At 59.1% G+C, this 18,574-nt stretch overlaps 1 protein-coding gene across 4 annotated transcripts in view; it reads left to right on the forward strand.

Annotated features, from left to right (window-relative positions):
* The window catches only part of AGAP3 (ArfGAP with GTPase domain, ankyrin repeat and PH domain 3), a 111,237-nt gene that overhangs the window by 29,909 nt on the left and 62,754 nt on the right, over positions 1-18,574 (forward strand). Inside the window, exon 1 of one of the 4 annotated variants that reach the window (XM_061996573.1) lies at positions 11,749-12,589. The exons of the other annotated variants lie outside the window; for them this stretch is intronic. Coding sequence (XP_061852557.1) covers positions 11,749-12,589 — 841 coding nt within the window. Of the gene's footprint in view, positions 1-11,748; positions 12,590-18,574 lie in introns of those variants that run through there. 4 annotated transcript variants of the gene reach the window in all.

The following is an 18,574-nucleotide window of genomic DNA, read 5'->3' on the forward strand; positions in this document are numbered from 1 at the left end:
ATGACCCCGAGCCAGCCGCTGGGTCCCAGCTCTGAGCTGTGGAGGTCGATTGGCTCTTCAAATAGCTCCGTCCAGGCTGTAGAACCGTTCAGCTTTGGCACAGCCGCCTGATTTTTCCCTAACCTCATTTTTGGAAATGTCTGAATTGCTTTTGCTGAAACTGCTAAAAATAACAGCCTAATGCAGAGAGCAAGCATGGAAAATTTCAGCTCGGATAGTTAGTTTGGCAAAGTTGGAAGGCCCTGCTCCTGGGCTGCAGCAGCAGCTGCCTCACAGCCCAAACCACAGACCCTGCAGCAGCTCTGCGCACGCAGAGCCTGCGGGGAGAGCAGAGGGGAGCCCGTCACCTTGACCTCTGCCGCGGCCCAGCCTGTGCCCAGGGGCTGGCACACGAGCAGGGCTGAGAGCTCTTCGATCTCCCAGCATGGAGCCGTTAGTCAGCCACAGCTTTCTCCAGCCCAGAGCGGCAGTTCTGTGTTTCCTAGCCCTGCGTGGAGCTTTCGGCCTTGAATCTGCCTAGTAATCTTCTGAGTGTGCGTTAGCTCGCATCTGCCACATCCCTTGACAAGGCATTGTGCAGCTCAGCCGTCTTGTGGATGAAGAGATCTCTTTCTGCTTTGAACCTGCCTCCTGATTAATTGGATTTGATGTCCCCTAGTTTGTGTTTTGGAAGAAACAGTGAACAAATTGTTCCCCGGTGGCCCTCCCCTTTCTTCTCCTGACACGACAGACTTCATTCCCCCTTTGCCATCTTCCTTTACGGGCTCCTTGTACAGAAGCTGTTCTGTCCTTTTGATCATCTCCTGCCCTTCTCAGTACCTTTTCCAGTTCCCTTCTGTCTCGTTGAGATGTGGATCAGGAGCACCCGGGAGGGTGGGGAGCAGCACTCACACAGTGCTCAGCTCCCAGGCCGGGGATGGGAGCGAGCGCCTCGTGATGTTCCCTGTGCTGTGCTTCCTCCTTTTCCTAGTAATTGCTAGTACTCTGCTCTTTGATTGCTGCTGAGCAATGAAATGATGTTTTCACAGAGTTGTTTAGAACAGCCGCAAGGTTTCATCTGACTGGTGACAAGGAGCCGGAGCTCGTTATGGTACGTGTGAAACGGGAATCGTTCCTCTGCGCACACGCCACGTTACGGGGATCATCTGCTGCTCTGTCACACACTTACTCAGGATTTTAAGGCCTTTCACAATGCTTTGTCTTTGTTTCTGCAAGCCTGACTAATTATTTGGAGCTGATCTGATTTTGTTGTTGTTGTTCATTTTGTGCTTGCCTGCAAACACCGCCCTGGTTCTAGCACCTTCCTCCTCCTGGAGCTGTGGCCTTCTGGGCCTGGCCTGTGCCACAGCCACCACGGCTGCTTTCCAGCCACCCTTACATCCCCTCCCCAGGGGCTGCACAGCCTCCTGTGTGCCCTGCATGTTTCTCCCAGGGCTGTGTGGTGATGTGGTGCTTTCTGGGGTGGGCTCCTCTGACACTCACCCATTACTGTTTGATTTGGAAGGGTTGATGTCACCGAGCCAAAGACACCCCCAAAAAATTACTGACTGAAGTACTGAGGAGAAGGAACCTCAATAGAACATGCAAGCAATAATGATGCATTTTGTGCCCAAAACACCCAAACTCAACAATTAATGAAGAAGGCCGCACTCAACTCAGCCTGGCACACAGTAGAGGTGGCACGTCTGGACAACAACCCTGACATGTAATTAATCGTTAGCAGGGGAAAAGTTGCATTGCAGAACCGAAATCAAGACTGGAAGTGAGCAAAGAAGGGCTGAGACAAGGAGCAGTCTGTGTCCAGCTTGGTTAGGGCAGCCGGGAGCCAGAGGGGTGTGAGGAACACGGATGCTTTCTCACTGCGGCGTTGGGCCTTGGCTGGCTCAAGCCTCAGCAGCCAAGCAGTAAGCAGCGTTTCCATTCCCTGCTTGGGAAGGTGAAATACCTTGTCTGGAGTGGTTGCTCAGTGGAGAGGTGTTTTGAGGTCCCTGCTTGAGGGGGAGCTTGTGCAGGGAGCCCTGGGGGGGCTGTCTGCAGAGCGCTGCGGTCACTGGCCTCGTGGGATGACTGAGGCTGCAGTGGGTGAGCCAGACCGTGCCAGGCTAAATGGGATGACTCAGGGATTTATGGCACAGTCAGCCTGATATTGATCCAGGGACGGCAGTGGAGTGGCTGACACAGTCTGAATTAATAAGGAATCTAAGGAGGGGAAACAAAGGCCGAGTAACCTGATTTGATGGGATCTGTTTTCCTTAGTGCTGCCAACAGCCCCTGAGCAGAGGGATTAGGTGCAGGTATGACTAAATAATGCCTTCAGACTCCTGTATAGCACTTAATTTAGGACAGAGTAATCTCCTGATGCAGGAGCCAGAAGAGTCTGTGGTCAAGATGAAACATGTAAAATGGAGTAAGAATGAGGAGCTCAGTGTGTGGTCGTAAGTAAAAATGGTGTTGGAGCAGCTCGGTTTGGGGTGGGGTTGTGGCCTCTGGTCCTCACCTCAAAGCCTTTAGTGTTTGTTGTCATTTGCTGAGAAAAAGAAAAGGTCAAGAGTGGTGATTGAGGTAGTAAAGTTTATATAAAGTCAGGAGAGCAGGAGGGATCCAGGCATGAGGTGGGTGAGTCTCTGGCAGAGGAGAGCGAGGGACTGTGTTGGGACACTGGAGGAACTGATCTCTTCTGGTGGTGGGAAATGAGTTTCCAGCGCAGTGCTGAGGTCAGCAGTTGAGTGTGGGCTCTCTGCCTATGTGGTGGGGGAGAAGGGCATTGCGCACTAGGCTGGTCCGTGCTGGGATGATGCCTGGTTCTTCTCTCTCTGTAGCAGAGGAAAAGCATTGGGAAATGAGGAGGATTCAGAAAGACTTGTGGCTTAATGGCAGGAGTGCAGGATGTGCCCATGGAAGGGGGCTTGAGCAGCCCTGCTGTTACCAAAGGGACTGTGGGGAGGAGATTTGGTCAGACTTACAGATACCTTTAAGGGAGCAGGGTTTTGATAGCAGTCCCTCCGTTGTGCAGACACGGGGGTGATTAGAGACTGGAACAGGCTGGTGATGGCTCTCACAAAGGTGGTCTTCCTGGCCCAAAGTGTAGTTCAGTCTGGTTCTGCTCTGAGTGCGTCTAGCTCATCCTCCCAGCCAAGAGCAGCGGGTTTTGGGGCAGTAAGAGGTGCCTGAAGCTGTCACCTCCTGCCCTGACCGCACAGGAAGTTCGTATCAGTGCCGGTGTGGTTGGAGCCTTCCGGCGCGTGTGGCTGCGGTCAGGCAGCGCGGCTCCCCTGGGCTCCCCAGGCTGCCCCGGCGTCGGGGAGACACCGACAGCAGCGAGGGGCGGCGTGGCAGAGGGCCGTGGGATGGGGCAGGGCCGTGCGTGGCTGCTCCCCCGGCGCCCATCGGCAGGGACACAGCACACGCTCCTTCCCGGAGGATGAGCCGTGCGTGGGCCGAGGCGTGTGGCGGCGGCAGCAGCCCCTGGGCATGCTGAGAACACGGGGATGCGGGTGGGAGGCTGGTGCCTGCTGCTGCCTGGCTTGGCTGGGTTGTTTCCCCGGGTTTTGTCCCCATCGCCTGTTGGTGGTGGTTTTGTCTTTGCTCAGAGGCCTTGGGGAGAGCCCCGAAGTGCCTGTGTTTGCAGAGCCCTTTGCTCCTGGTTGCCATCTGTGTCAGGCAGCGGGGCAGAGGTACTTCAGGGCAGAAGGACAAGGGTTGGAAGGGACCTCTAGAGAGCATCTGAATCCCAGCAGGGTGGAACTCATCCAGGACAGTGTCTCAGGGGTGCTGGTGTGTGTCCAGGGGACTGAGCAGGAGCACACCAGCCCGGCAGCTCTGGCAGTACAGCTGTTTTTCCTGGGTTTCAATCCCCATCTGATGACCAGCATCCAAACCTGCCACTCCACTGGCAGCAGCTGTGCCACGTCCCACAGTTGTGCTGTTCAGGCTCTCTGGGTTGTGTGGAATGGATGGTACAGTTAGAGAAAACATTGTGTTTTTGCATGAAAAGAAAATGGCTCATACGAAATGGCTCATGAGAAAACTGCAGCAAAACCAGCCAAAAGTCACTCTGGTTCCGAAAGCCATCCTGGTGAAAATTTACATTTACCATTACATCCTAATTTGGACTGTTTTGCATCTGGTGCAGCCTTTAATTACGTGCATGTTTTCACCAAGCATTGCTTCACTCGAGTGACAAGGCACACGCGAGCCTGAGCTGACGTGTGGGCAAGGGCAGGGCTGGCACTGCTGGTTCTTCCCCTCCTCTGAAACACCTGAGGCACTTCCCTGAGTGGTACGAGAAAGGAGCTGATGTGGAGGGAGCTCACCTCTGAGAAGCAGAGAGCCAGTAGTAGTCCCCAAGGAAGGAGTTTGTTTGGGGTGTTCCTCATGTCCCCACTGCCCGCAGGAGCCCCTCGTTCATCCAGCCCCCAGCGCTCTGTCAGCGTGAGGATGCAGAGCTGCTCTTGCTGCTGTGTTACAGCCCTTGAGTGGTTAAGGGTGATCCTGAGCCCAGAATAAAACCACGTATGGCCCCCTCAGCCCATCTGGGACAGTGTCTGCAGGATCCTGTCCTGTCACCGCTGCGACTGCAGCCAGCTCTGTGGCAGTTACCAGGATGGGCAGGGGCTCTGGACTAGTAGGGAGGGCCGCAGCCCTGTCCTTGCCTCCTTACAGGCTTACCCTGTCCTGTCTTGCCTTGGCATCTGCAGTGTGCCGGCTCTTACAGCCCTCAGTCTGGGGTGAGACTTGTGCTGGGTGCTTTCTTGCTTTGGGCTCACTGGGAGTGTGTTTGCTGTATTCAGTTAGCTGGGAAGAGAGCTGCCTTTGGGTTGGAAACCATAGAGCAGGCAGGGGAGTGCGTGAAAGCCTGGGCTAGCTGCCCATGCAGGAGGCAACTTAATTAACAAGCTAGAATTTGGCCAGAAAACAGTTGTTTTTTCCAATTCTTGGAGCAACGGTGCAGGATCTGGAACAGTTTGAGTCATTACTGGTCATTCCCGAGACCCCAGGAGTTGATCTGCAAAATAATTGTTGTCTCTCGAGTGCTGTCAGTGCCTGCTCACAGACTGACCCTGCTGTGAACGGTTTCACTCCAAACGCTGGCTGTGGCTGCAGCAGAAGCGGGATTCAAGCCCCAAGCACGGCCGAGGAAGTGTCTGGTCCGTGTTTATCACCTCAGCTTATTGGTGCAGTTTTCCCTTTAAGCTGTGCCACGCTGTTGCCTCTGCAGTCAGGACCTGGGTTGGTCTGGGCTGTGGCATTTCTTGGAGCAAAAGACTTAGAGAGAGTGGTGTGTCCATCCAAATGGCAGCCCAGCGCCGGGCTGCGGGGAGGACGTGGGGCGTGGAAGCAGCAGCGTCCTCTGTAAGGCACAGCTCAGCTTTCCCCCGGAGCTGCGGGAACAGGAGCAGAAATGAGCTATGGGCATGTCAGAGGTGCCAAAGGCCTGTTTGAGGGAGGTTGTGCTGGTTGCATTTAGCCCAGTCTCCTCTTGGAAGACAGCTGAAGGGAAATGCTGCAGAGATGGGATGAAGTGAAGAGGAGCACACGTGCTGTGCCATTTCCCTGGCTGACCCAGTGTGCAGTGCTTTGTGGCTGAGGGACTTGTGTGCCAGGGGTAGCATCTGCACACACAGTTGTGCTGGTTGCATTTTCTGCTGCGACTTCGTTGGATTTGGTTTGGACTGGGGGAGCTTTGTGTAGCCACAGCCTCCTGAGGCAGGGAGACCATGGCCTGGCAGCACTCTGTGTCTACCTTGGGCTTCAAACTCACTGTTTTAGTCTGACTTTGCCCAGCTCTTCTGTGGGAAGGGGCAAGAGGGGCTGCTCCCCTCTGAACCTCCCTCCGTGGAGATCCTCCTGGCTTGGACCTTTTGAGCAAGGTCCCTGAGCTGTTCTGTGAGGGGTGCCTGGGGAGGCCTTGTCTGCCCTGCCGTGGCCGAGGAGCTGGCTTTGGGGCTGTCCTTCGTTGGCTCAGGATCTCTGCCTTTCTGTCAAGGCAGAGCAGGGCTTGAGCCTCTTCCATCTCCTGGCCAGGAGGTTGAGTTCCCCTGAGCTCTGGGTTTATTCACCTGTCCTCTGAGCCTTATTTCTGCACTCACCATCTCTTAGTTTTCTCCCCTTTGGTGTTTTATTTTCATTTCTCCTTTCCTGCACTGCTTTGGGATTAAGAGAGAGGATTTTCACCCTTGTAAATGGGGATTATGGGAGGGATTTTAAAGCCAGGGCAAGGGCTGGGCTTGAGGACCTGAAGAGGTCTCCTTTAGTCCTCTTCTGAGATTTTCATATGGGCTTTTGTCTTTGGATTTCAAAGTACTGAGGAGATTTCACAATATCTAGCCTAATCACCTGGAGTCTGCTGGTACCTGCAGCCGTTGCTGGAGCGTGTCCTGTGAGGCCAGTGAGGGATGTCCTGCATGGACACGGGACAGCCCACAGCCTTCCCAGGCTGTGCCCCTGACTCCCAGCCTCCTCCCATACCGCTCACTGCAGCTGAGCAGAGCCTGAGATGGAGTCAGGTCTCTGATGTTAACATCCCTGCTTGCACAAGTGCCCGGAGGGGTGGTTTAATGAGCAGAACTGATCCCTGCCTTGATCATCTGTTTGCCTGGGAGATAGCATCTCCAAGATACCTACCAGGGCTTCCCTGTGGCACTTGGCTCTGGTCTGGTCTAGGAAGTGTCGTCTCTGCCATGGTTTTGCAGAATGTCAATATGTGGGGGTCATGGCACGATGTGGGGGCCATGGCACGGCTGTCCTTACCAGGGGATGCAGCCCTTTCCAGAGGGCTGCCAGCTATTTGGTGCTCTGCTTCTCTTCTCTGTGGGTAGGAGGGTGCCAGTGCCCTATGTGTGTGCTGGGACTAGGTGGTGTGGGGTGGTTTGGGTGACATGGGCTGTCACGTCATGGCAAGTAGGAAGGAGGCGATTTGCTTCAGCACTCTGTGAATCCCAAAAGTGGTAATTTCCTCATCAGTGTGAGGTTTGCTGGACAGAGCTGGGGGGATGTGGAGTGTGTGGGAGGAGGGAGAGAGCCGATGCTGAAGTCAGGCTGTTGTGTGCCTTTTCTGTTTACTTCCTGTGGTGTGTTAACTGTTTGTGGGCTGTGTCCGTTTCTCTCAGTGGGTGTGCTCTGAGGGATCTCTCACACTAAGGGGCTGTGGGAAGCCAGGCCTGCTGTGGCTTCTGGGCTGGAAGGGGGCAGGGGCTGCAGTGGGCAGGGCAGCCAGAGGGCTCAGCTTTGGCAGTACTTCATTTCTGCAATGTGAGACCCTGGGCAACTGCTGGCTGCTGGGTGTAGTGCCAGTGGAGAGAGTGAGGATATTGCCTATTGTGAACGGGTCTCCTGGGGTGACCAGCAAAGGTTATCATGGTGGAGCTGGTGGGATATGCAGTCTGGCTGTGCTGGGTGCTGGAGCCCCACAGCCGTGCCCAGAGCCTGGCTGTGGCTGAATGCAGCTGCAGGCAGCTTCTCTCCACTCAAGGCTGGGGGAAACGGCTCATTCTCCTTTGCTCTCCTCCTTATGGGGCAGAGAACAGCTCTGGCCTGCCCTATGGGGCCAGCAGGCAGGGTCTCCCCTCCCCTGCAGGTGATGGCTGTGGTGCTGCTGCCATGTGGCTGCGGGGGCTGTGACGTGGGGCAGTGATGCTGCACACCACTCAGCCTGCCAGCAGAGCCTCTGCCCTGGCGCTCCCGCTCTGGCAGAGCCTCATCAGTATTCGTGGTGCAGGGGCGAGCTGGCCAGAGCAGCTCTGCAGAGCCCAGCAGCTCCAGTGCGGCTTTGGCAGGCGCCCGGGCTGCTGCTGCAGCTACTGTCCAGGGCCCTGCATGGAGCCCTCCTGCTCTGCTGCTCCAGCCTCTCATGTCGGGGGTCCAGGCATCCCACAGCCTGGCCCAGGTGTGGTTGTCACCGTGCCGTGTCCTGTCTGTGTCTCCTGGCAGTGCTGCCTGGGCAGCAGTGCTGAGCCTGAGTTCCTGCCTGTGGTTGCACCACTGGCACGGTCTGCGTGGGGCTGCTGGCCCTGGGCACTCTGCAGCCGTGCTAGCAGGGAGTCCTGGGGCTGACTGATGTCTGTCCTGTGCTCAGGTCTGCTGTTGGCACCTGCCTGCTGCCAGGGCAGCTCCATCCACGCTGGGCACCTTCTCCCACCATCCCTACTGTGAGTGCCAGTCCCTCCTCCACACTGGCCGTGTTGTTTGCTGCAGTGGGTCTGCCAGGCTGGGACTCCTCTGCAGAGTGACAGCATCCGCACACCCAGGTGGGACGGTGGATGCAGCCGTCCTGTCCTGCGGGCTGCATGTCCCCTTGCAACAACAGCTCTGCACCTGTGGGCCTGGGGCAGAGACCCCGGTGGCAGCTGGGTCTGGAGGAGCGCAGCAGAGCGTTTCACCAGTTGTGGTTCAGACTTCTTTTCCGTTTTGGGGCTCCACCCTGAGCTTCGCCCTGGGGACCAGCCAGCAGTGGAAAGACTTTGGGACTGTCTTCCAGTGCAGCTGTTGTTCAGCCTCTCACGGCTTTTCCTTAACTTAAGCCAGATGTTCATTGCCATGATATTTGTAACATGAGTGTGACTCATGGAAATGCTGGTAAGAGACTGACTTGCTTCTGTCCCCAGGCACCTGCCCTGGGTCAGGATTGCAAAAGCAGTGTCCTGTTCCATCTGAGCTCTCAGAGCTCGTCTGCTTCCGGAGGCCTGTAAGGCACAGGGGACTCTGGCAGAGCTGCCTTCCCACGGGCTGGGAGCACTGCAGTCTCTCATTTGCATTGCACCAGTCAAACCCAGTACAGTCATGGAGTAGACTGCCTGAGGAGAGATGCTTCAAGGTGTGTGGGGTGTGTTCCAGTGGTGCTGTCTCTAAACACCAATGGCTCCTGGTTTGCTGGTGTCATTCTCAGAACAGTTCCTCTGTTGGTTGCTGTTTCAGCTGTGGTGGTTGAAGAGGCAGCCAGAGGCTCCATGCTGGTGGGGTCTTGGTGGGGTTTAAGCCCTTCCTTGTGTGCAAGCACCCTGCCTGCAGCTCTGCCACACAAAGTTGTGTCTGAGGCTCCCTTTTACCCTGTTTCATTTTGGATGTCTTGTTCTTTCTGTAGGAATAATGCCAAGAGTATCATGTCAATGTATATAGCATATGGAAACCTGTGCTCCGTAACAGGCTCATTAGGTAAAAATACCATCACGTCGTTACTGTAGTAACGACCAGTATCTGTGGCAGTGGGGATGGTGTACGTGTCTGTCTGCTCAGGGCTGCATTAGCTGGAGAGGAACATTGCACCCAGGTTCTGGCACTGCGTTTAAAAAGCAGAGAATTGAAAGGAATCCACTAAAACATTAATAGCTTTAAAGACACATTCTTTGGTGGGGCAAATGTGTGAAGAGGACATTGTCAGCTGAGGGGACCTCTCTGATTCTCGGCACATTTAAAGTTGTAGGGCAGGATGCAGCCTATGACTCTTCAGGGCTGATAAGAGCATGGCAGAAGGAAAGGGATTTGGAGAAGACGTTGAGGAGGATGAGCAGCAGCAGCAGCGAGGCTGTGCAGTGCTGCAGTGGGCTGGGAAGGATGAGCAGCAGCAGCGAGGCCGTGCAGTGCTGCAGCAGGATGGGGAGGATGAGCAGCAGCAATGAGGCCATGCAGTGCTGCAGCAGGATGGGAGGATGAGCAGCAGCAATGAGGCTGTGTAGTGCTGCAGTGGGCTGGGAAGGATGAGCAGCAGCAGATGGGAGAGGCCGCTGGGGCTCAGGCAGGCAAGATGCCTGTGGGGGTGATGCACTGTGCCTGGTTCCCACCCTTGGCAGGGGAGCATGTGGGGCATTATCCCTTCCAGCAGATACTCCTGTGATTCAGTGATACCTTAAAGCCAGAATGTTTTAGAGAGCTGAGCTTGGTGTAGAAGACACCATCTGGCATAGTTACAGGTAATAAACCCAGGGTTTAGGGAGGAATGAATATAGATGGTGCCGCCTCATTACAGATCAGCTCCCCGGCCCTGGGAGCAGCGTTGGGGGGGGAGCTTGGGAGGTTCCCAGCCTGGTTCCCTGCCCAGAGGCCAGTTCCCTGCATGTGGGTGACTCCAGCCAGCCATCTCTGCCACGGGCCCTGCGCTGTGGGCAGCCAGCCTCGCCTGCTGCTGCGGGCAGACAGCCCCCGTCTCTGCGCCCTGCACTGCTCCTGGGAGACGGGGCACCAGATGAGGGGGGTGCGGGTCGGATCCAGTCTGGCAGCTCGTGTGTTCCCGTGACCTTGGCACAGATGGCAGAGCTGTAGCTTTGGCGGGTTGTCAGGCGCCTTCTGCTCCATTTCAGACGTCAGTGCCCGTTGGGTGGGGAGGAAGGGGAGCTGGATGCGTCCCGTCCTCTGCCCCAGCTCCGCTGCTGTGGTGTGGGGAGGGGAGTCCTTGAGCCCATCAGCGTGTTCAGCACCATGTAGCAGGGAGGAGGGTGTACTGATGGATTGGAGATTTTACTGTGAAAGGTGGTGGGATTTTGGAAGAGTCGAGTCAATGGAGTCAGATTCCTCTGGATGAGAAGGGGGAAGAGGAGGTGCTGATACTAAGATGGACCCTGGGGAGGCCTTCAGAGGCATAAGACCTGGGCTGGTTTAGCAGACAGAGCTTTCAGAAAGGTAAAAATGATTTAAGGGGGAGTAAAGCTTTACGGGTTGTTTTTTTCTTTTCCCCCAGAGGGAGCACAGATCATGTTTGTACTGAGGAGAAAAGCCAGGGAGGGGAAAGAGAGGAGAAGGGTCCTGGGGCGATGAGGCAGGCAGCAAAGGAGGGAGGTGCTGGGGGAGGTACTGCACTGGGAGACTCTGGAAGAAGCGCCAGAGCTTAACAGTGACGTGTTTGATCAGGGAAAACACTTTGCTCTGGAAAGAGCCAGGAGCCAAGCTCTGACTGAGGTCGTTAGGCTCGTCCTCCTGTCCTGGGGCCCTCGCCGATCTGTGCAGGCAGCTGCGGGGTGGAAGGGTGCTGGGTAGAGTGCTGAGGCTTTTCGAGGGTCTCTGGGCATAGTGCTGTGGCTCTTTCGCACCATCGTCTGCAGCACAGGAGCCCCGCGGCAGCTACCGCCGGTGTTCGCTGGGGAAGAGGGAGGAGGCGAGGAGTGTGCAAGGGGGGTGTGCTTGGGGTGGGTTTGGGGAGTGTCTGTCCCGGCGCGGCCGGGCCGGGCCCCGCAGCCCAGTGGAAGCGTCTCGCGGGAGCGCCGCGCCCCCTGCCGGCCGTCGCCGGCTCCGCGCCGTGCCCGGGGGGGCTCCGGCCCTCAGCCGCGGCCCCGGTGCCCGGCCCGGTGCTGCCTGACGGGGCGGGTGCGGCCGGGCGGGCAGCGCCGCCGCTCCCCGGGGAGAAGCCGCCGCGGCGGGCCCCGAGGGCGGGTGGCGGGGCCCCGGGCCTGCCCCCGGCCGAGCGCCGCGGGGAAAGGCGTGTGCGGCGCCCCGGGCCGGCTCCGCGCGGGGGCCGGGCGCAGGGCAGCGGGTCGGTGCCCCCGCGGCGTCGGGAGGGCGGGCGGCGGCCCGCGGAGGGCGAGGCCGCGCGGGGCGAGGCCCCGGCCTCATCCCTATCCCCGTCCGCGGCCCCGTTCTGGGGCGGGCCCAGCCCCGCGCTGGCGGCGCGCCGGAGCGCGGCCCGGGCATGCCGGCGCGGCGTGGGAGCCGGCAGGCAGCGGGCGGCCCCGCTGCGCCGCCTCCCCGGCACCGGCCGCCCGCACCGGCAGCGGCCCAGAGCGGCGGGCGGCCCGGGGCCATGGGGCAGCCCCGCAGCTGACGATGGCGGAGGGCTGGCGCTGGAGCGAGGCGGCCCGGGGCGCCCCGCGGCCGAGCCCCCGCCGCGCCGTCAGCGTCTGCGAGTCGCTGGACCTGCAGGGCGTCCCCGCCGTCCAGGCCGCCCTCAAGGCCGCGCAGCAGCAGCGGCGGCGGCCCAAGAGCTTCTGCGCGGCGGGGAACGGGCTGTCGGCCGCAGCCCTGCTGCCGCCGCCGCCCCCCGCCCGCGCCCGCGGCAGCCTGCTGGACTTCTTCAGGCTGCGCTCGCCCCGCAAGCAGGGCCCGGCGGCCGAGGCCGAGGGCGACGGCGTGGCGGCCCTGCTCGCCGGGGCCGACGGGGCGCAGCGCCCGCGCCCCAGCAGCACGACCTTCCTGCCCTCGGCCCGGCAGCCGCCCCCTGCGGAGAGTCCCGGCTTCCTTCGAGGGGGCTCCCTGTGGGGCAGCCGCCGCTGGAACCTCTTTGGGGGCAGCGGCCGGAGCAGCCCCGGCCCCAGGAAGAATTTCAGCTCCCTGCGCAAAAGCTTCAGCTTCCGCCTGCGCCGGGGCCACGAGCTGCGGCGCTCCGAGTCAGGGGGGCTCCTGCGCCCCGCGCGCCTCCGCACCAAGAGCGAGGGGGACGCCAGCTCCCTGCACACCTGTCCCAGCAAGCGCGACCTGCTGTACCCGGAGCTGGCCAGGGTCGGGGGCAGGCTGCACGCCGACCCCGGGCAAGCGGGAGGACTCTGGAGACTCCTCACGAGCCGCTTCCGAAGGCGAGAGCGCGGCAGCACCGGCAGCGTCTGCCCCAAGGACCCCCCCAGCACTGCCGAGCCCATCCTGCTGGGTAGCGGCCCGTTGCGAGCGCTGGGTAAGTGCAGGAGGGGTGGCCAGAGGCCCCACGCGCCTGGGGGGTCTGTGGGGACCGAAGTCCCGGGCTGGGCGTGAGCACGCGATTGCGTCTCAGTGCTCTGCAAGGTTTGCGCCCAGGAAGCCCGGCTGCAGCGAGGAAGCGTGGGTGTGCTGGGGCTGCAGAGCACTCCATGGGTGTGCTTGGGCTGGCTTGCCCTCCAGTACCCAGGGGCTGTGGGCACCGCCATCGTCACAGGTGCTGGAAGAGCTGTGATGTAGCCAGCTGAGGAGAAATGCTGGGGGGGTCCAGGCTACTTTGCTGGCCGCACACCTGGGAGCTGAGCCCATGTGTCCCTCGCTCTTTCCTGCCCCAGTGTCCGTTGCCCTTTTTGCCTCCAAGCTGTCCTGGCAAGGGCAGGGATAGCTGAGGCTTGTGCAGCAGTGTGGGGGGAGTGGAGGGAACTGGAGCTCTCGGAGAGACAGAGGGATTTAGTTAGCAGATTCCTGAGCAAGTGCTGGACTGCTTGGGAGATTACTGGCACTGAGCAGCATGAGAGGGTTGGGGAGCACAGAAATGTGCCAGCACCTCCCTGCCGTGAGCAGCTCCCTGGTGCTTTGCTGGGTCTTCCTCTGGGCTGAGGGGACGCTGTGTGCTGGGGAGCATGGCAGTGCCCACCAGCTGCAGAGCAGGCTGCCCGGAGCGGTGGTGGCATCCTGAGTGCTGTGGCTGAGGGACGGAGGGCAGGGTGACCCGGGGAGCAGGGATGAGATGGGAACTGGCAGGTGAGGCAGTCCTCAGGTGCTCAGCTCTTTGGTGTTTGGCCTGGCTGCTGTGGGCTGCTGGAGCGTTCAGGGGCTCAGTGGGGCGGCGCTGCTGGGGCCCTGCAGAGGCGGGTGTGCGGGTGCTGCGCTGCCTGGCAGGGGCTGTGAGGCCAGAGCAGCATCCACAGGCTTTTTAAGGCATTGAAGGCTGTGCTGCGCGCAGAGCTGGGGGCTGGGCCGGGACCTGCCGCTCGGGGAGGCAGGGCAGCCGCTGCCTGGCGCCTGCGGGCCTCACTGCCTTCCCACTGCTCTGCGCTGGGGTCCAGGCCTTGTGGAGATGGTTCCCTGGCTTGGCTCACGTGCCAGAGGGATGACTTGGGGCTGGCTGGCTCCCTGAGGAATCCGTATGCTCCCAAAGCAGTGCCTTTGTGCTCGGGATGCTTTCCAGCAGGGCTGAGCTGCAGGGGCCCACACAAGAGCAGCGCTGCTGGCAGCCTCGGCTCTACTGCCGCACGGGTGCTGCACAGGGAGCCCACGGGCTCGTTCCTGCCAGTCCCTCTGGTCCCTGGTGCCCGCTGTGCCGTCCAGAAGCGGTACCAGAGGCTCTGTAGGCCCTGGGTGGGTGGCCAGGGCTACCTGTGCACACTGCAGGCTGAAGGGACGCGATGCTGCTGCTCCTCCCGGGGGCCGTGCTGCTGGCAGGGGTGCCAGACCGGGCGCTGGGTGCCGACTGGGTGGCAGGAGGTTCCCAGGCGAGGGGAGGTTGTGCTCATGGCTGGGGAATGTGGGTGTATTTGGGCAGGGAGGGCCGAGCCCTGCCCCTGCGGTGGGGGGCCTGTTCCTGCTTGCTGGTGGCTTCCAGCAGGAGCCCGGCGGCCACATTCCCAGGGGAGCAGCTGAGGTTTAGTGCTCGCGTTGAGGTCCTCGCCCCTCACCTGGCTGCTGCTGGGGCACGTCAGGGTTCCTTGGGGGTCTGGCTGCTGGAGAGCTTTCAGAGGCCTCACTGGAGAGCACTGCAGGGGACTTGGAGCAAACACCAGACTCCAGCTTACCAGAGTGTCCTGCTGCCATGGCTCCTGCTGGAGACATGGCTTAGTGATGACCTTTCCAGACTGGCTGTGGCTGTTCCATCCCTGGAAGTGTTTAAGGACAGATTGGACAGGGCCTGGAGTGCCCTGGACTTTTGGAAGGTGTCCCTGCCTGTGGCACAGGGTTAGAACAGGATGAGCTTTAAGGCCCCTTCCCACCCAAACCAGTCTGTGAGTCGGTGATGGTGTCTCTGCTGGGTGTGTTGGTCTGTGGGCTCTGGCTCTGGTGGGAGCTGTGAGCCTCTGAGCTCCCAGGACACCACAGACCTGTGGTGCACAGCCTTAGCACTGCTCCAGCATGGTCACGGACGTGACAGCTCAGGAGGGCTTTGCCTGGTTCCTATTTCAGATTTGCAGGCCAGCAGTGTTTCTAACAGCCGTCAGTGTTCCACAGGCTTTGATGCTTTGTGCTAGTGCTGCCCACCTTAGCCCTGGGAAAGCTGCTGAGCCGTCCCAACACGCCCTTCTGAGGGGGTGCAGCTGCAGTTGCGGTTATCAGCTCTTTGGAAAAGCTGGATAGATGAGTCCAGACAGAGATCCAAGCCACTGCTGCTACTCTGTTTGCAGTACCTGGAGTGTTTTGTTTGCTGAGATACCCATCCAGTTGGTCTTTGTGTAGCAGGATGAAGGCTGATGTGTTTGTGATTTCCTGTTAATGCACCCAGGGAGGTCGAGGGCCCTTGGAGACGGAGAACAAAGTCAGCAGAGAGTCTTGGACTGATCACAAAACCCCATGGTCAGGGGCTCTGAGGAACATTTGTAGGCATTGAGGTGCAGTTCTGAAGCAGCCCTCTGATAGGCACAGGCATGGGAAACATGGACTTGCTTTGAGGCTGGAGTTTTCCCTGTGCACAGATGGGTCATGTGAGTGGTTCGGCATCTCCAACAGCTCATGAACTCTGCACAGTCGTATTGCCCTCTCCCAGAAAGACACTCTGCTTGTTGAAGTGCTTTAAGGTAACTCCTTAACTCTCCTGTTTGGTGTTTGGTCTGTCGTGTAGGGCACGTGTGAGGGAAGACTACTGGGAGGAGAAAGGGGTGTTCTTACTTGAGTAAGGTGAAGCTTGCATGGTGAATTGAGTAGATAATGATATGCATCATCTCTTGTTGGTACCTGCCTCAACTTAGCTGGGAGCCTTGGGGAGAAACAGAGATGTTACGATGGGTTTGGAGGCCGTGCCTGAGATGCTGAATCCCGTCTGGTGTCCATGCTGCAGGAAAAGATGGGAAGTGTGGGAAGCATCCAGGAAGGAGTCGTTGGGCCTCTGATCTCAAAGGCCTAGTTCTCAGGATGAGGTCGGAGGAGATGTGTGCAGTAGGTGCAGAGGTGTTCTGATTACAGCCTACAGGCATCTGTAGCAAGAGGGAACTTCAAAAACCATTGCTTTTTTAATCTTTCCCTGCATTTGCTTGTGGGGTTAAGCAGCTAGAGCTGAGGTCAGACAATCTGGGAACAGGTTTTCACCAGGCAGCACTTGTGTTGGATTATCTGCCTCTCCATGTCACTAGCTTGGCCGTTCTCCCTTTCAGCAGACCCTGTGCAGCTGGCAGAGCAGAGGGAGCAGGTACAGCTCCAGGCTGTCCCTTGTGCAGGCTGTGGGGTGAGGCAGCTTGTAAGCACAGCCTTGGACATGGGCAGCATCCTCTCACTGCTGCAGAGTGAGACAGCTTTGCTGAGGGGTGTCCTGGGCAGGGTATCCGTGCTGGCTAAGCCGTGCCAGGGCTGAACTTTATGAAGCGTGGAGAGGTGCTCCTCGGCATGTCTCAGTCCGTGTGTGCGGGCACAGGGGTACTTTGGCTTGTGTGGGCACTGCTGTGTTTGCTCAGCCTCTGACCTGGTTTCAAGGCTGTTTTTAGTGTCCAGGGTTTCAGTGTCCAAGGTAGTTCCACAGTGGCTTGGATAACGAGTTGGTTAATTATTAGTTGCTGTGTGCAGAGACCACATGTGTCTGGCACTGGTGTTTCTGAAGCACAAGGCAGAGGAATCTGCTGCCCTTCCACCTCTGCAGGGAGCAGCCTGGGTGTCATCTGGGCCTGGCCAGCCCCTTTCTCCCCCTAGTTTGCAGCAGTGGGTCCAAGCAGCGGTGGGTCAGTGCTGCCTGGCTGAACTCCTGATGTGCTGTCTGCAGAGGCAGCGGGGGCTGTTGTGTCCAGCCCCTGAGACGGAGGGCTCTGATCTTGTCCCTAGTGTCTGATGCTGCCTGTCCCACAACTCTGGTCTGCTCTGTGGGTCACGGTAGGTGTGCAGGGCAACTGGCTGGTCGAGGGATGTCAGCTACATAGACTGCCTGCCTTATGTCCAGATGTGCTTTTCGTCACGGCAGGGACTCTGTCCACTGCAACTCCCAAACTCCTGCACGGGCTCCCATCTTCCACAGGAGAGCTGCTAGCACCTGGAAATCTCCATGAGCAGGAGCATCTGGGCAGTAATAACTTTGGCCTGAATCTCTTTTTCCAGGACAGGGCAGCCCAATTCCCTGCCTTGTGTGGTTGTCTCTTGGAGCCAAGGCCACTGTTGGGCTGTGCTAAGGCTTGTGGTGTGCAAGTAGTGCCTGAGTCTGCTGCTCCTGCTGTGGAGGTCAGATGTGCCTGGGGACGTGTTCAACCCCAGCACCTACAGACTGGTCTCTTCTGTGTTACTAAATAACACAGAGAAGGGGGAAGAAGGGTGGCTGGGTGTGTTTCAGTGTGGAATACCAAATAACAGGTAGTCTAGCAGTGAAGCTCATCAGGTGAATGTCTGCTCCCCGCTGCCTGCAGGACTGTGGTGGCAGGGAGGGCAGCCCGTGGCGGTGGTGCCAGCCAGAGGTGAGCTCTACCCCAGGCACTGGAGCCATGGCCCCGGGCTGTGTGGAGGGTCCCACACTGTGCTGGCGGGCCGGGCTGGGGCTGCTGGCTCGCTGTGTGCCTCCATGTGGTCACCAGTCCTCCCCAGGAGGAGACAGGGATGTCCTGCCGGTGCTGGCGCAGCAGTGCCTGTGTGGGCAGGAGCTGAGGCAGGAGCACTGCGGGGTCTGTGGGCACGGTTGTGCGGGCTCTGGGGGCAGCGGTGGAGCAGGGGCCTCCACCCACATCGGTCTCCTGATAAGCAGCGATGGGCTGGGGCCCGTCACACTGATCAGGGTGAGTAACAGCCACACAGCCTCTGGCAGCAGCCCTACAGCACCTGTGTAGTGCAGGAAATCACCAAGTGCCGGGTTTTAGTAGCACAATCATCCCGGGGATGGCCAACGCTGACATCAGCAGGTCGTGTCAGCAGCTGCTGGCAGCCTCTGGCTGTTCTGGGTGGTTGAGAAGGTGCTCTTGAGGTGTCTCTGGCAGCTCTGTGGGTGCCATCGGTGCCTGCCCGCGCACGGCTGCTGCCGAGGCCACTGGCTCTGTGCTGGACAGCTGTGTGGAAAGCAAAGGCTGGAGCCATCCCTGTGAGTGCAGGACACAGGGCTTCTGGTGACATGAGAACAGACCCACAGCCCTCCGGCCTGCCAGCGGGAGCAGGAGGGTCTCCCAGGCCCCAGCACAGCACAGAGGGCTTGTACAGTCCCGCCTGCGGCGGGAGCAGGGCGCTGGGGCACCCTGAGCAGGGCAGTGGGCATGAGGAAAGGACCAAGGGCCACTGATGTGACAAAGGTGAAAGATTCAGTTGTGGCAGGGACCCTACCTGAGACATGGGAGGAGGTTGTGCTCCAGACCCTCCCTGGGCTAGCTGGTGGTCTTGAGTAGCTTGTCCAGGCAGTAGGTGGGAGTGGTGTAAAGGCAAGGCTTTGGATTTAGTACAGGCAGCTCCTCAGGTGCTGCAGGAGCTGTGGCAGGTTCTGGAGCCTGCTCCTGGGGCGCTCAGGCCGGGAGGAGATCTGTGCTGCAGGCTGCTGGGTGGTGCACCTGGAGGCGTTTGTTGTTCCTCCTCTTACAGCTGGAGCCAAACTTCTCCCCGTGGTCTGCAGGGAGTGCCAGAAGTGCACGTGTGCAGGTGCTGCGTTGCGAATGGGGTAACCTGGGGAAGCTGACACAAACACCTCCTGAGCTGAGGAGTTTCAGCTTTCAAGCCCCTTAAGGAAAGGTCTCAGGTTCTCTTCAGGAGGCTGCTCCCAAGGCAGGGCTGGAGCATGGCCGGGAGGTGCCAGCAGCCAGGCCTGGTTTTTGGCTTTTTTTGTGGT

The sequence above is a fragment of the Colius striatus genome, chromosome 5, assembly GCF_028858725.1.
Source record: "Colius striatus isolate bColStr4 chromosome 5, bColStr4.1.hap1, whole genome shotgun sequence".
Taxonomy (NCBI): Eukaryota; Metazoa; Chordata; class Aves; order Coliiformes; family Coliidae; genus Colius; species Colius striatus.